We start from the raw sequence: 17,293 nt of genomic DNA, 5'->3' as shown, positions 1-17,293 counted from the left end.
TCTATTACTATGATATGAAATAATCTTCCCAGATATTAGAGAAAAGCAATTAAGTCCAGAAGTCAGCTGTGTGTTATTTTTCAGTACTTAGAATATCCAACTTAAGTTCTTTACCTCTATACCAAGTTTCTTCCTGTTCTTCGATAGATTTCAAAACCAATAGTTTCATTTGCAGCACCATTTTTAAGTTACATACCCAGAAAGAAGCACAAGTCAAGAAAGGTTAGGTTGCAAAAGTCTAAAGATTTAGACTTGCATGTTACCTTTGTTGAGTATTACAAGACAGTTCTTTATTTTAAACATTAAAGTGCCAGGTTTATGTACAAACTATTAAAACAATAGTAAAAAAGGTAAACTTAAAACCTGCTAAGAAAGCAGTGAGGTCATATAGTTGCCTCCAGAGTTTTCTGCAGAGTATTTGACGAATTTAAGGCTAGAATTTCTCAACGGCTCCTTTGTTCATGGGGAGAACAGAAGTTAGTTGTCACTGCCCATAACCTCCCATCTTGCAGAAGGAAGATGCCCATACCTTTCACAGAGTGGAATAGCATATGTTGTAAGAGATACATCTAAACATTCTATGAATTAACACCATTGGCAAAGTCTAATAAAAAGGGATTTTACTGCTGGAGCTACACTAGCCTCCTGAAAAGTACCAATATCACCACACTTTTCAAGAGTGGGATTTTAGTACAGGAATCAAGTCACACTGTGACTCAATATATTTAATGCTTCCCTGTAAACAGGGGAGCATACACAATAACTCATATGGTCTCAGTTCATTTAAAATTCTGCATCCAGGGTGAAAGAGTTGTCTGTGGGCTTTGACATGACTCCCATCCTCTGATATTCACCTACTCGCTTCTCAAAGAAATTGGTCTTGCCTTCCAGAGAGATGTTTTCCATGAAGTCAAAAGGATTCTCTGCTTTGTATATCTGAAATGCAAAGGCAATTCTGTAGTCACTACAGGTGCTCACATTTTGAATACATGAGAGGATAGAGATCATCTGGAAGGAGTCTAATGACAACATCAGCAGGCTCACTATGTAGTGCACAAAAATCTTTGCCCCAACCCTTCCCTACTGTATTTGTTCCTGTCTTTTAGCTGCAGTAGACAGAAGCACAGAAACTCTTATATAGCTGTTTTTCCATGGCATCCTTTTGCTTTTCCTTCTGTGGGTCCCCAAACAGGGTCTAGCTGCAGGACTGCTGAATGGTTTTACAAGTTACACTGATATTGCTGCAGCCATTTTAGGATTTGGGTTGCTGGAGGTAATCAAACTTAATATTATCTTTTCCCCATGAAAGATTCAGTGTATTAGAGCCTTACCTTGTTAAATCCCAGTTCCAACATAAGCCGGTCTGCTACAAACTCTATGTACTGTTTCATTAAAGTGCAGTTCATGCCAATCAGCTTTACAGGCAGTGCCTCCGTCAAGAATTCCTGCAGATAATAGAAGCACTTGATGTACAGAAACTGGTATTCACTCTGTATCGTCTAGGTTAATTTTATACCCAACAGCTCCCCAGCTTTCTGCTTAATTGCGATCAAGCTCTTAAACAAGGAGCAGACAATTACCTGTTCTATGAGAACAGCATTCACGATGATTTCCTTTACTCTCTCCTCTGACGGTTTGTGTATCAAGTGCTTGAACATGAGGCAGGCAAAATCACAATGCAAGCCCTGGTAAGAAGTTTCAGAAAATTATTTCAGGAACATTGATTTAAAAGAGCCACTCAAATCAGTAGCACAGAACAAATAGCCCACTATCTAGGCACCATCTTTGCACTTGCCCTATTAGTGTTATCTACAGACAACTTTCCGCCTAACCAGAAGGAGGCATAAGTGAGTTCAGCCAGTACCAGCTGCACTTGCTCCAAATAGCAAGGTATACTGAGTGCAAGAGCTGGTGAGAGCCCTTGAACTGCTTTAAAGTAAATTGCTAAGTTCATTTATTCTCTGCTGTAAGATCCACGATGACACATGTTTACGCACTTTACTGAGCTTTATAGACTGCCTGTTTCTAAACATACTCCTGTTTTAAAATATAGGCTCCAACTGAATATCATTACTTTGAGCTATTGTGGCACACTACCATCTTAACAGCTAGCATTTGATTCATACCTCATCTCTACTGATTAGTTCGTTAGAAAAAGTGAGTCCAGGCATTAATCCTCTTTTCTTCAGCCAAAAAATTGATGCAAAAGAGCCAGAAAAGAAGATTCCTTCCACTGCTGCAAAAGCTACTACACGTTCTCCTGTTAAGAAAGATTGATAGTAATATCACACAGAAAACTTAACAGGATTAATACCCAGAAGTTGCAAATAGACCACCAAGGAGAATGGAGACATTTCTGCTCAAGTGTGCTATAGCCTGTCCTTAAAAACTATTATGGTAAAGGCTTCTGGTCATTAAGCAAAACTTAACAGGAGGGGAAGTAAAAACTAATTAGAGTAGCTACTAAGTAGCTGACACCAAGGCTCCTTCCCCCAGGTTAGCCATCAATACCATCCTTTTTTCAAAGATTGCACACTGAAAGAGTCATTTTTGCAGCTGATTTAAGCCAGTGTCTGCTCATCTTTGATTAAGTAAGGAACTTTGGCCATGAAGAATGTTTTAATACCAGTGAAATAATGATGTGTAGCATCTCATCTCATCTTTGAGGAGAGACATCAAGAATCAGTAAGGCAGAGGAGCTACAGCCTCCAACTGTACATGTCTGCTGGAGACAGACAGCCAGTACAGTTCTGGACACGTGACAGCAATTTACAATTTGATGATATAACCAGGCATATGAAGACTGCCACATGAGCTACCATTATTCAAAATGCCAGCAATTTTACAAAGAGTCACGTCAGTAGCTCATTTGCAAGATGAAAATTATTTTCTTCACATCCAGAATTATACCAGTAGCTTATACCAGAGAGCACACACTCTCCCTGTGACAACAATAATCGCTGAACTGTGAAGTCTGGGGAAGTGGTGGTTCCTCCACCTTTTTAGGGAAGAAATTTCACTTTGCTTCCAATAGAGGTACTCACCATATGTTGCTTTCTTGTCCCCAATCCAGCGCATGGCCCAGTCAGCCTTCTTTTTAACACATGGTAGTGTTTCAATAGCATTAAAAAGAAATTCCCTGAGAAGGATAAAACTCATTAGGATCAGACATTGGCACAACTAGTACAATAAGCATTCACTGCCATAGATGGTCTTGTTCACTTACAAGTGCTCTGCACCTTCACCCTGATAGTTAAGTCTCCCTCATCTTATTTTGCGCCAATCTAGCTCTATTTGTACTCATCACATCAACACCAGTTCACATGAATTCCCGTGACAATATCAAGGTGACACAAGTACTGTTTCATCAAGCACTGTACTTGAACAAGGCTTTCAAAACTACAGATCAACCAGCCTCCACTTTCCAGTGGCAAGGCACCAGAGCTCTCACATAAGCAGTTCTTAAAAGTTTACTGGAATTAAGCATCTCGGTAGAAATGACGTGAACAGCTTTCTACAAAGTAGCAGCAATTAAGTATATCTAGACTGCAAATAGTATTGCAACACCACATGACATTTTCGTCAACAGGGTGTTGGTCTGACAAGACAACACCAGAATAACTCAGTCTGGACTGCTCAAAAGCCCTGTGTTTAGTTTTAAGGTACCATTCTTGAATTGATTCATCTTGTTACGAAAGTTTTACACTTTAGTTTTATTTTTAACTAAGACCAAAAGCCACTTTTTGGCAAATGCAACATGCTCCTTCCCCACAAGAAAAAGAGTCAAGAGTAAGGGCAGCACATGCTATGTAAAAGCGGTAGCTGTTAACTAAATGCACTGGATTTTAGAAATTACATTTTTAATAAAAGTGTTATTCTCAGAGAAACTTTCCTACATAGCTTTCTACTAGGTGCAGGGGTCCTCCATATGAGGACTTACTGTAATTTAATATACTCCCCTTATCTGACTGCTCCATCTTTTACAGTTTCATTCCTTTATTTCAGTATTAAGTGGTTTCAGTTCCACTCAATCTAAGCAAGTTCTTGCTCATACATTTCATGAGTGCTCATACATACTCATACACAGAGAAGGAAGAAATTCTGAAGCAAATCTGCTCTTAAGCAGCAGTGGTATTTTATATAAATCTAGTTTAAATCCTAAAATTAGCCTTGAAGTAAGAGTGACTGATACACAGCATTTAAATCTCAACACTTAAAAAGTTTTGAACCTTTCATCACCAATCAATACAAACCTCTCTCTAGAATCTTTAATGTAGGTGTCAATAAGAAGACTGTACATTTCCGAATGTATATTTTCCATGGCAATCTGGAAGCCATAGAAACAACGAGCCTCTGTGATTTGTACTTCTTGACTGAACCGCTCCACCTAGAGGAAATAAATGTTTGCAAAAGCATTTATAACTTAAGTTGCAGGTTAGAGGCATTAATGTGGTCTGTAACAGCTCTTGCTCAGCCCACAGAATCCTCTTCAGATTAATTCCACACGTGTGGATTATTAACAACAACATGAAGAGCAATAGCCCCTCAGTTCCAAGTGAGGAGTCATTCTTTGGTTCCGAAAGAAATGGGAAAACTTCTTAGTTTTACTTATCCCCCATTAGGGAAAAGAGCACCAAGATAGTAGAAGCAGAACAAGGGCTCTGGACCAGCCAAATGTTGCTGTAAGGCAACGCTCAGTGCCCCACGGGGAGTGGGCAAACACGTGGATTACAAAAGCAAGCCCAATTTGCTAATTAGTGTAAGACAGCATTACATGTTGTAATGCCGCGACACTACATGATTTAGCAAACGTGCTGGATCAGCCAGCAAGCACGTCAAACGTGTAGTTACCTGGTTACCTTCACTTCGCAAGGCGATGTTTCTATCGGGACTGTTTTTACGCTTACCAAGTTCTCGTTGACGATGCCATCGCTGGCAGCAAAGAAGGCGAGGATGTGAGAAATGAAGTACTTCTCCTCGGGCTTCAGGGACTCCCAGTGCTGGATGTCTTTGGAGAGGTCCACCTAAAACGTTGCGGGAAGAAGCGATGAAATAAAGGAAGAGACGGGGACCGCGGGCCTCCCCGGCGCGGGGGGCCATGCCCGGGCCCCTCACCTCCTCCGCCGTCCAGAAGGAGGCCTCGGCCTTCTTGTACATCTGCCAGATGTCGTGGTACTGGATGGGGAAGACGACGAAGCGGCGCGGGTTCTCCCGCAGCAGCGGCTCCTCCTCCTCCTCCTCGGCGCCCCGCGGCACCTGGAGCGGCGGGGAGCGGCTGGGGCCCGGCTCGCCTCAGCGGCGGGGCGGCGCCGGGCCTTGGCGGGAAGCTGAGGGGCGGCGGCGCGGGGCCCCCCGTGAGGGAGAGGGGTGCGGGGGCGGCCCGGCGGGGGCAGGCCCGGCGGGGGGAGCGAGGAGAGGGCACCTCTCCGAGGAGAGGCGGGGGGGGCAGCGGAGCGGGGCCACACGAGCCGCCGGGAGAGGGGCGGGCGCGGTGCCCGGGCTGTTCCGCACTCACCGGCTTCCCGTCGCCCTCCTGGAAGATCTTGCGGGCCGCCTTGCTGGCCAGGACGCGGGCGCTGCTGAGGGCGGGGGGCTGCGGGGGGAGAGAGGGGCAGGGTGAGAGCGCGGCGGCCTCCCGGGCGGGCGGCGGGAGGGGCGGGCGGGCGCTCACCGTGTTCTCCTTGTCGCTCAGCGACAGGCGCTTGACGGGCGACAGGCGGGGCTGGTCGCGGCGGGCGGCGAGCGGGGCGCGGGCGGACAGCATGGCGGCAGCGGCGGGGCGAGCGGGAGCGCGGGGCCCCGCGCCGCCCCTTTATATCCCCTTCGAACTTGGCGCCAGAACGGCCGGCCGGCCACTCACAGCCCGCCCCGCGCCCGCCGCCGCCCGCCCCCGCGCTCTCATTGGCTGGCGCGCCGGCCGGGGCCCCGCCTCCCATTGTGGCGGCGGCGGCGGCGGGAGGGGAAGACCCGCCCCGTTGCTTTGGCGCCGGCGGAGCGGCGGGGAAAGGCGGGAGAGCGCGGAGGCCCCGCCCGCGCCGCCCCCCGCGCCCCGCGGGCTGGCGCAGGGCCCGGTGCGGGGCCCGGTGCGGGGCCCGGTGCGGGGCCGGGCGGTGCTGCGCGGCGGGGGGCGGGGGGGCCGGGCAGGAGCTGATCGGTGGCAGCGGGAAGGGAGATGCTGACCGGCGAAGAGAGGCTTGGCTGCCCGTCCTGCGTGTCACACCCGGGTTTAAAAGATTCGGGGTGCCATAGGAAAGCAGACAACTTGTTTCCAGCCATGGGAATGGCCATGATCTGCGCTTAAAGGCAGAGATCTGCAAATGCCACGTTGCCCCCGTCCCTGTCTTGCTCTCCCCGTCTCTTTTCTGGTCCCTCCTACCCACAGACTCATTCTCACTTTCAGCACCGATTCCTGCATTTGGAGGCATTTCACCTTCCTGTATCTGCAGGCAGAAATTGGCTTCCTGGAGAAACTGACTCCGTGTGCCACCTGGTTCCACATGTTTTAAATAAATAGCGCGAGAAAGGGGTATGAAGCAGAAGAGATGAATATTCATCCTCTTTAAAAAGTCAGGATTTATTTTATATTAATTAAATTGCCTTTATTTGAACAACATCATTTCCCTCATCCAACTCCAGAAAGGTTCTACTCCTGTCAACCACAATATTTTCCCTGAAGCAGTTTTAATGAAACCAGCAGCTTCATGAGACTTGGAGGCTCTTCTGCCATGTGGGACGCACAATGTCCTTGAATGACGCTCAGTGGTCACTGTTGCCTGAGCACGTACTCCTGGGAACCAGGACGGTGAGTTACACGGCCCAGCACTGCACTGCGCTTGGCTGGAAGAGAAGCAGGTAGGGCAGGAGGGCAGCAGAAGACTGACCCCTCAGGGGAGTCAATACGGTCCTTTCGACTGTATAATGATACTATGTTAAATGGACTGCTGTAATGAGTAGATTTGGAAGGAAAACAAGAGTACTCCCCCCCGGCATCACCTTCTGACACTGTAAATTCAAGTTGATTATTCATTTCAGCAGATCAGAGTCAAGGTCACAAATCTGGGTCAGAGCTCTCCTCAGCTGGGATGTATCAGAAATGGCCAGCAGAGAGATTAGGCTTGTGGTATTTATTGGTCCTATTTAGGACATTGGACTGATGCAGGCACCCACCCAGGAGATGTTCTGTCGGACCTTCTGGGCTAAATATACATCCCGATATACAAATCTAAATATACATCTCCATCCTAGGAGAGTGAGCACTGCAAAACCCCATCCTAGTAGGCAGCCTGGACAGACATGGACGTGCTCCTCCTCTGCCGCAGGAAAGTGTGTCCCAGGGCCACGAGTGGCCCGTAGCTCCCAAAAGGCTTGCCAGCACCCATGTAGTGCCCTACTATCTCCTGCCAGCTGCTGGTTGGGGCTGGCAGAGAGCTACAACAGCACCGTCCCCACCCCAGCCAAAGTCATTTACCCTCCCACCACAATAAACAATGCCAAAGCCACCACCCCACAAGCCCTGGGCTGCTGCCCAGGGCCGTCGTGATGCAATGTTCGTTTGTGCTATCACTGCAGCTCAGCCACTCTTCTCAGAAGCCCGCGCCAGGGGATCAAAGCCCTGCCCCAGGGACGATGGCTCTGCAGGGAGAGAAAACACCCAGGAGAGCAGAGAGAGGGCCTGCAAGGAAGCAGGTTGCACCTCAGCATTGCTGTAGCTGCAGCAAAATGGTATTTGGGAATGAGCGTTCACAGTGAATTTTCCCATTATAGCAGTTTAACACGCTTACATTTGTTCCTCGAGGCACATCCCCAAGGTTTACACCTGTGCGCAGCACTTAGTCATGTACCCACTACTGGTGTCATGGAGGAAAGCAAGCATGAGGAGCGCACTCCCCTTCACATACATCCTTCACCATGCTGCAACTGCATTTCAGGACCAGCATTTTCAAGCCAGCTCCTTTGCCAGAGCTGGGTTCAAGGCACCGTTGCGGCACCAGCCCTGAGCATTGCACCAGGGGATGTCAGCTGGCTCATGCCCTCTCTTCGGGTGTGTGAAAGGATGCTCTGCTCTTCTGACTTCTGGCCCAGAGTGGGGTACTGTGTGTTTAAAAAAAAAAAAAAAATCCCAAAGCTCTTATTTTCATGCCTTCTTTGTTTACAGGAATTTAGACACTCACAAAGGTGTAAGTAAGAGCAGCCCGGGGCGGCTGGGCCAGGCGGGTGTGGGGTGTTGTGTAACCATGCTGTTCGCACCCGTCCCCCTCCAGACTGCGCACCCTGGGGTCTCCGCCAGAGGAGTGACCCCAGTACCCTGCTATGTCTCATCAGCTGCAGGTGGAGCTCAGACACAGCCTCTGCCTCAGTTACTGCTGTTGTGGTACCCTCAGTGCCAGCACAGCAAAGCCCCTTCCCACCAGGCACAGGTTATGGCCCCCAAACCTCACGTCCCTGTCACACGTCTGCTTCATCGTGATGGGTACTGCCTTGGCTCTCAGATGACCTATGTGCTGCCATTGGGTAACGCTCAGGGCAGGGTATTCCGTGCTCAGAGGATCGGTTTTCTTCCATTTTAATGCAGATTGCCTACAGGACAGATAGACAGTGACTCCCGGTTGCTGACTGCCTCCCACCATTGCAGCGACTGGTCTAACTGATGAAAGGTGGTGAGGATAACTCCATGGGAGACATGGGCTAGCTCGTCACTAGCTGAGGATGTAGCATTTGCTGACAGTTTTCCCCTGATTTGAGGAAGGCAATTTGTTTGCATGGCCTCATTCAGCCACATTCATTTGTGGCAAATCCCAAAATCCTCACCCGTTTCTCAGTCTGGCAACGTTGATATTTGTATAAAGCATCATGCTGAAGGGTCCCTGCTTAGGCCTGCAAATCCCAAAGCCTGAGGTCCACATGCAGCAAAAAGAAATCTAAATACTCTAAATATAAGCGGAGACACGGTAGGTGAGCAGGAGGAGGCCATCAGCCAATACCACCAAGGTGACAAGCAGCGGTCTCAATGGCCACCACTTTCTCCAACAGGTTTGGAGGTAGCCCTCAACATTTCCTCACACGCTCACCCAGCTGTGCTGAGGAGAAGGTTGCTCCACATCTCCCCAGAACCGATCCAGATGTAAGGACTAGACCAAAACTTCAACAGTATGCCCAAATAGTTTGCCTCCCTGTTTAGAGGTGCTTTCCCTCCACTCGCTGCAGGATTTGTAACTTGCAGGAGGACTCTGCAAAAACTGAGCTCCGGGAGTCTGCCTGTTGAGCCAAGGCACTGTAACAGATTGTTTCTCTGAGAAATGTAGAGCAAAACAAAGCAAAAATCTTTATTATCTTGATTCTAGCTGGATATTATATTTGCTGACACAGCCCATTAATTTGCGGGGCTGAGAGCACCATCATTAGCAACCTGCTTACCTGATGACCAGCCTCTCTGGAGGTAATGAATAGCTGTTGAAAATCAAAGTCCTAGCATGCTTAGCATCCCCACTGTCTTTAATTTTTTAAAACCATGTTTCTCACCTATTCAAGGTCCTTACCCACCATTTACAATTCTCAGGACAAAGTCTGTAGGTAATATATGAGCACATATGGGGTTATAATGGTGTAACTGGATGTGGTGTTTCTTTGCTGTTTGTGAAGCTGGGCACAGTGCTCCAGATGCAGTCCCACAAGTGCCAGGTAGAGGAACCAGTGTTAAAAGACTTTCAAGAGCTGGAAAAAACAAGCTTTCCAGTCAGCTCCACTTACTGGCTATCAGCAGCCAGTAATGCGCAAGAGCACCGCTGATTTTGGTGCCTTCCTCAGGCACATTGTGGAGCTGGAGTAGTGAGACCCGACACTGCATTCATGTGTGTGCTCAAGAAGGTCATCACTCTTCCTTTCTGCTAGCACCACCTTCTTGTTTCCTGCAGCAGAAGGTGGCAATGGCACCAGCAGAATACTTTTGGCCCACCATTGACTTGCCTCAAGCAGGTTTGGGTCTTGGCTCCTGTACTCTGATCACAGAGAATGTGCTGATCTCTTGCCACACATGGAAAATTACAGGTCATTCCTGCTCTAGCAGCCTGTCAACCACCACGGACGAATAGTTCAGTGAACTTTCCTCAGGGTTACATTCCTCAGCTCTTACTCATCCGAAACTGTGTATGCGAGGAAGGCAGCCCCAGGTCCCTTGTTTCGGGGCAGGCTCATGTTGTTGATGTTGAGCAGGGCTCTTGCTCAACAGCGTTTCTGATGCATCTCACTCATTGCTACCGCACACATCAAGCGGTCTGAGCTACCCTTTCCCTCTTGCTCCAGAAAACAAGCTTGCCATCTTGGCAAAGCAGCCAGGAGCCCCCCTGTACTTCCAAATGGTTGCAAAGAAAACCAACCTCAAACCGTGAAAATCAATAACTGAGGAGACAAAGGCAGGACTGCAAATCATTTTTCTTAACTGGGTTAGTGGTGCGCAGCTTGATAATCGCCCAAACGTTATCATCTGCAGAGAAGTCCTGGCTCCTGGGTACCCCCCATCCCTGCTCTACCTGCTCCCAATGACCTTTTCTCCCCCAGAAGAGAATTTTTTTTCCCCTGGAAGATGTAGATTATCTTCAACAAAGTAGACACCTCCTACTACCAGACTTTTTGGTATATGCTGCCATCCCTACCCCAAGAAATAACCTGGTCAAGGTTGGTGTGAAAGGATTGAGAAAGGATCTTGCCTTTTCTCTTTGGTATAGTACATTTTGGCCCTGTTCTGCTCCAGATGCCCATGACATCTGCCCTCTTCCAGCAGGGCAGAGAAAACAGTGAGACTTATCATTGCACATTTTTCTGGTGGCATCTGCCAGACACTTCCCTGCAGACCCTGAGAAGCTTCAGTATTTGTCAGGGTTCAATTGCAATTATGCCAAAAAAAGACTGGGAAAAACAGGCTCCTTCCATACTGTGTCCTGTTGCTCTGCCAGTGCAAATTTCATTGTGAGGTTTAGCAGTGACCCCATGGTAATAGGACAAGGTGCAAGGGACTGTTTACCTGGTCAGTCCCTGTCCACAAATGGGCAGCAGTAGGAAAGATCCCAAATACATGCAAGTAAGTGAAATATGAGATAGGCATATGTCTATGTGTGAAGGCAGTAATTGACCCTAGGAATTGTAACTGGGAAAAAAAGAGATAAAATGGAAATTAGAAAGATACAGGCAAGTGCCCGCAGCACTCAGGGGACCATGAAAACACATAAAACTGGTTTTATATCACACTTGCATTCAGAGGGTTAACCACAGGTGGATAAATAGATGCAGGTCTGATATTAAATGTCACAGAGGCCTGTATGGGGATATAGGAGACAAAAAAAGATTGGCATCCATTGCCATCCTTTCAGCACTACAGTCACCCTGATCAAACAAAATCCCTTGCTTTATAAGGGCGCATTTAATTCACTGCTTCATGACACTGAGAGGATTAAAACTGGTTAACTGATAACCTTCAGAAAGCCATTGTAGGGGCATATCATTACCAGCTCAGTGTCCTGAGATTGTCTGCAAAGTTTTCACATGGTAGATGTGGTGGGTGGTGAATAATGAGTGTTAAAGCAGCCTGTCTCACTCTGTCCTTGGTGTTAATGAGTCTAAATGCAAGATCATGCACTAGGGAAGAAAACTGAAGATCACGCCTGCAAAATGCTGGACTGCCCCTGCAGACAGGGGCTCCTGGGTGATGATACGTAGCAGCTCCATCAGCAGCATCCCAGGCTAACCCACGGTCAGTGGGCAAACCAGGTCCTTCACTGGGTAGGCAGAGGGATCACAGCTGGAGGCAGCACTGCTTCCCTCCTGCATCGTGTGGGAGAGCATCCATGGGGCAGCCCCGGGGCCACCCAAAGCCAGGTGTCTACCGGTGCATGGGGTGTGTCGGCACTGAGGGTACCTGAGATGTCCTAAAGCATCCTGCCTGCCCTCACTGATCCCTAAAGGTCTTTCTTACCTCCCATGTCACACCTGCCAGCCACACATCTCAGCCCCCCTGGAGCCTCTCAAATGGCACCAATGTCCATCATTAGGCAACCGAGTCCCTCCGATATGAGAAAGACAGGCCTGCATCTGGATATCTAAATGCATTATCATTATTTCAAACTGAACCCACTCACTGTGCCCAGTCCCAGCAGCAAAGGTGTGAAAGGGTGTTGACAATGTGGGAGCAGTTCAGAAGACAGCCCCAGGGCAGGCTGGAGGCTTCAAAAGCCTGTCCTGGAACAAGTCACTGGAGAAACCTGCCCTATTCAGTGCTACTGAGACAAAGCTGAGGAGCTACTTGATAACCACCCTGACCAAGTGCTGCTGTAATCAACCAGTGGGGAAAAAAAAGCATAAGATCTTACAGCTTTGAGTAGTAACCAGAAAGTAAGGTTCAGAAAGGAAATATTTCTCATCAATGGTAATTATGCATTGAACCAGCTTTCCTGGGGACACAGTAGGTTCTTCAATTCCCAGACGTGATTTCAAGACCTCACATGACAGTTTTATTCAGTCACATTATGATTTGCTCAGCAGTTACTGGCAAGTTTTGCCAAGGGTCAAAGGATTAAGATAGATTATTTTATTAGTCCTTTTGTTTGGCATCCATCAAGATGCTCTTTCATTGCACAGCAAGCCCAAGGGCATGCCAGGAGCTTAACTCCCCCCAGCTGTGCCTGTTGGCACACCTGACTGAAGAAAGAGGGGGAAAAAATCTTCAAGATAAAGTTTTAACAATGAAAACATCAATAAATCAATCGCTGACATTTTGTTTCAGCAGAACAAGCTGGTCTCATGTAACTTCAGAAAAAAAAAAAAGTTATAAAACAGGAGACAACTCTTAGCTGACAGAGACCCACTGTATCTGCTCCACCACATATCGCCACATCTCCCATTTGGAGGTTCAGTGACCTCTGGCATTTTCAGTGAAGCCGAGACACAAAAAATTCCTTTAAAGGATACAGTATTTCCCATACCCCCTTCCTTCTAAAACCCTTAAACAGATCTACTCTCTCCTCCTTTCCCACACCAGTCCTTGGGGAAGACCAGTCCTTGGGAAAGAAGAGGGATTATTTTGTTTTGTTAACAGATAGGTTTCTGGAGCTGAATTACTACTGGTGTTTCCTTCCTAGCAGGATTTGGGAAAGCTTCCACTATGTAAGCATGCCAGACCAATCACGGACAGATACAGCAAGGTATTATATGACCATTCTTTGCCTACGCTGCATTACAGAAGTGCATCTCCTCTACAGTTTCCTGCAATAGTTGCCTTCCCTGTGGCTGTCCCCATCTCTATTTCTTTCTGGTATTTTTCAGTGTTAGTTATAAGTTCCCATCTATTCCCTTTTCTCCAGTGCTGCCACATGAATTCTTCATGACAAGGAAATTTGTACCCTCTTTCCCCTGGGATCCTGCCCCCTCCCCACCTTGGCCATGGGGCTCACATCTGAGCTGGTCCCGCTGAGCACGAGGCTCCCTCAGCCACTTCCAGCCTCATTTCCCCCAAGTTGCCCCAAATCTGGAGGCCAGTGCCTCAGCTCCCACGCCGCCACAGATCCCAGCTCAAAAGCAGCTTTGAAAAGCAGCACATACCCCACCCGTGACACCATCCCTTCCCTGGCAACAGTCCTGACATCCCAAGTACACATCCCTTGTTGTAAGACCTGATGTCTCCAGCTCCACGCAGTGAGGACATAGGTACATGACAGTCCTGGCTTCAAGTGGTTTCCTAAGGTCACAGTCAAAAAAAGGAATGAGACTGCTCCACAACTACTAGCCTACCATCTCTTCTCTGCAGAGCTCAGAAATGTTTGGCTGCAAAGCTAATAAGCACAGATGGAGACCTCAGAGCAGCAAAGCTGCATTGGGGAGAAGAGAGAGGGTGCAGAGGATCTGTGCTGTTTGGACTTCATAATCCAGTCTAATAAAGCAATAATCCTTCTTGGCAATCTCTGGGCACTGCCGGAGGGGGAACAAGACTTCACATGGGTTAGCAGACCAGATGTGCATGGGGTGGGGAGCAGGAGCAGAAGAGACCAGAAGCATGGGGATCAGACACGTTGCCAGAAGGCAGCAAGGACAAGCAGCAATCACAGCCCTGGGCCTCAGCTCAGGTCTCTGAGGAGTCCAGGGTAATTTCTTGGGGGGGATGCACAGATGAAGGCATTTTGGTCTTCCAGGTCCCAGACACCATGTGCAGTAATTGCACTTTTAGCAAGCAAAACAACCCGAAGATGTTTGTCCTGGTTCAGATCATCCATTTTTAAACTCAGACACCTGGACACAGTATAAAAAAACAGAAATGAAAGAGCAGCGATAAGACAGAGGGCTGGAGCACCTCTTCCATGAGGACAGGCTGAGGGAGTTGGGGTTGTTCAGCCTGGAGAAGAGAAGGTTCTGGGGAGACCTTATTGCAGCCCTTCAGTACTTAAAGGGGGCTTATGAGAAAGATGGGGACAGACTTTTTAGCAGGGCCTTTAGTGATAGGACAAGGGGCAACAGTTTTAAACTGAAAGAGGGTAGGTTTAGATTGGACAAAAGGAAGACATTTTTTACAGTGAGGGTGGTGAGACACTGGAACAGGTTTCCCAGGGAGGTGGTAGATGCCCCATTCCTGGAAACACTCAAGGTCAGGTTGGCTGGGGCTCTGAGCAACCTGATCTAGTGGAAGATGTTCCTGCCCATGGCAGGGGGGTTGGACTAGGTGACCTCTAAAGGCCCCTTCCAACCCAAACTATTCTATGATTCTATGACAGAGACAGGTGTTCCCCAGGAGGTTTCCAGCACTCCTGCAGGGACATGTGTGTGGGAAGAGCGTTTCCCCCGTGCCTGTCCCTGGAGCGGGGACCCGCCGGGCAGGGATGGGAGAGGGAGCTCACAGGCCCCCGACCACCTCTGCTGCGGGGAAGGCGCCCGGGCAGGCTGTCACCCATCACCCCTCTGCGGCACCCTCGTGTCTGGGACACGGCTGCCCACGCAGGAGGGGTGGGCAAGTCACGCATGGCCCTGGGGGGAGACGGATAAATATTCCCTGCACAGCCCCATGTTGCCCAGGAGAGGATGCTGCAGACCCCATGGAGACCCTGCAAACAGCAGCAATGCCAACATCAGCATCAGGCTTGAATATCTCTGCTGGCGCCTGGCTGCCGAGGACACAGTGTCCCAAGAACCAGAGGTGGTATTTTTGCTTATTGCTCCAGGCCCCTCTGAGGCAGCACTTGTCCCAGAAGGCTCTCCAGAGCTCAGTGTCAGTGGCTTTGCAGGCTGCTTGCAGCTGCCTCGGACCACCGCTGGTGGATGAACACATGCGCGCACACACGCAGACAGCTCCAGCGAAGATCTGCACAGCCTGTGGCAGGGTTTTGTAAGGGCTGTGTCCAGTTGCATAGCAGAGAGAGCAAGGAAAAGCAAATAATTAAAAATCCTTCATTCCGTAGAGAAAAAAAAAAAAAAAAAAAGGGCATTTTGCTCAAGGTTATGAAAGCTCCTCTCCTTCTCTCTTCTGGTCTCCCTGAGATTCATGCACCCTGGTGCCTTTTTTTAGAAATAATGTTAAAACGGCCCAAGCCCTTGCCAGTAGCTTCCCTGGCCCTGAGCAGAACGCATTCTCCCCATCTCATGCTGGCAATGGCACTTTCCAAAGGAAATACTGGAGATGGAGACAAGGGCTGCAAGCTGCAGCGTTGCTAGTTGAGTTGACTTCAGCCGCACAAGCTATGAACAGGCACTACATGGCTGCTCCTGTTACAGCCCTTTCCTCCCCTCTGGAACATCAGAATACTAATATTTAGTAAGACATGGTGGTTTGGGGTTTCTCAGCTGTTTCCTTCACATGCAGCTACTACTGCAGAAGAAAATATTTCAGATCACAGTAAGACACTGAACAGAACTCTCTGCTGACAGCTCTGCCTTTTCCACCAGGCAAGACCAGCCTGTCTCTTGTGTCTTCACAGATGACCACTGCTAGGGTTTTTATCTTTCTGACCACGTTTTAAGAGTCCTTTCTTGCAATCCTAACCTTTATTTTCTTCAGCCAAATCACAGCCTGCAATATGGGTTCTTGCCGGGGCGCCTAGGAGAGCGCCTGCCAGCAGGTCCTGGTAGAGGCTATGGGACAGCATGACATGTTGGACCAGGGCTGGGGATCAGTAGCTTTGTTCTCAGGCAATTCCCTGTTATCACACTTATTGCTATGTAGGAGAAAATAAGACAGTGAAGGAAAGCAAGAAACTGGTAATACAGCTAAAATAACCCAGGAGCCAGAGCTCAGCCAGTTCCTTGTGGGACTGAACCACCAGGGAGAAGGGTCCTGCATCAGCGAGGCTGCAGGAAGCGTGGGGACACATCTTCCCAGCTCCTGGATGTCGGACAGGACCACAGGGCATGGGACTGCCAAGGGCACGGGCCCCTCCTTCCCACCCCTACTCTGGGCCTGCCGTGATGCATTATCTCAGCACAAGCACTCGCCACCCACCCTGAGCCCAGTCATATCTTGTATATTCAAAGCCATTTGCTTGGCAGAATTAGAGAACAAGGCACTGGTCATGCCCCATGTGTCCCATCACACTGCTTCTACAAATCACCTCTCAATACCCTGTAAATAAGCTATAGCAATAATCCCAAAGCCCTGGGAAAGGTGTGCCACAGGAAGGAAGCAGAAGGGTTTAAGGACATCACCAGTTTCCCAGGTCCCTGCCATCACAAGGAATTAGTTAACCACCAAACAAATGCGTATTCACTCAGGCATTGAAATGCCAAGAGGAATGGTCCTTGTCAGATGAGAGCTAAGAGCAGGCCCTTGTCTCCCACAGTAATGCGAGTGATTAGGGAAAATATACATTAACTTCTGGCCAAGTATTTCCTGCTCCCACTGCTGCTGCCAGGAGAAAAGCGTGCCCTTTCCTAATGCACTCACGCTGCTTTCATATGGAAGCACTAATGAAAAAACAATGGTCCACTGTGTCCTTTATTGCAATGCTAGAGGGGAATCAGCTTGTCTCATCCAGGTACTTGGCAACTCAGAGGTCTCTGCTCTGCTCCTGGAAGCAGAGCCTGGGGTTGTGCCGGTAGCAGCAGCTCTCTGATGATATACATCTGCACCGCAGCATGCACCAGCGGGCTTCAGGGGGTGGCTCACGTCAGTTGGCAGGAGTCTGCTGCCGAGTCTTTTCTCAGCCTTTATTTGTCAATTGGTTCAACATTAAAAAAGGCATCTTCAATTTAGATCGCCCAAAAAAGCATCAAGCCAGCATCTTCTCAAGTGCCTTACCTCCAGGGGAAGTCAGGGATTGTGAGGAAC

General features: G+C 48.7%; 1 protein-coding gene across 7 annotated transcripts; it reads right to left on the bottom strand.

Annotated features, from left to right (window-relative positions):
* Positions 1–783: 783 nt before the first annotated feature.
* On the bottom strand, positions 784–5,764 carry RRM2 (ribonucleotide reductase regulatory subunit M2). Of its 7 annotated transcripts, none has more exons than XM_075707587.1 (11): positions 5,672–5,764; positions 5,512–5,593; positions 5,396–5,424; positions 5,116–5,232; positions 4,908–5,024; positions 4,254–4,387; positions 3,045–3,139; positions 2,127–2,260; positions 1,581–1,685; positions 1,332–1,445; positions 784–936 (listed from the first exon to the last, which is right to left on the bottom strand). In XM_075707587.1, exons 1-11 carry the CDS (start codon positions 5,762–5,764, stop codon positions 784–786), a joined length of 1,173 nt encoding a protein of 390 aa, XP_075563702.1. The 7 variants fall into 7 exon arrangements, with proteins under 7 accessions (XP_075563702.1, XP_075563704.1, XP_075563703.1 ...); XM_075707589.1 differs by having other exon boundaries at positions 5,396–5,422; positions 5,516–5,593; XM_075707588.1 differs by lacking the exon at positions 5,396–5,424 and adding an exon at positions 5,292–5,327 and having other exon boundaries at positions 5,116–5,229; positions 5,516–5,593.
* Between the last annotated feature and the right edge of the window lie 11,529 nt (positions 5,765–17,293).

Source organism: Pelecanus crispus, chromosome 3, assembly GCF_030463565.1.
Source record: "Pelecanus crispus isolate bPelCri1 chromosome 3, bPelCri1.pri, whole genome shotgun sequence".
Lineage (NCBI taxonomy): Eukaryota > Metazoa > Chordata > Aves > Pelecaniformes > Pelecanidae > Pelecanus > Pelecanus crispus.
The sequence above is the reverse complement of the archived record's forward strand: the minus strand, read 5'-3'. Positions and strand labels throughout refer to the sequence as shown.

Excerpts from the sequence above, each read along its gene's own strand:
- RRM2 (XM_075707582.1), bottom strand. The coding sequence starts at position 5,764 with ATGCTGTCCGCCCGCGCCCCGCTCGCCGCCCGCCGCGACCAGCCCCGC. Across the intron at positions 5,594-5,671 it reads TGAGCGACAAGGAGAACACG|CCCCCCGCCCTCAGCAGCGC; the intron begins GTGAGCGCCCGC and ends CTCCCCCCGCAG. Across the intron at positions 1,446-1,580 it reads ATGCTGTTCTCATAGAACAG|GAATTCTTGACGGAGGCACT; the intron begins GTAATTGTCTGC and ends TATTATCTGCAG.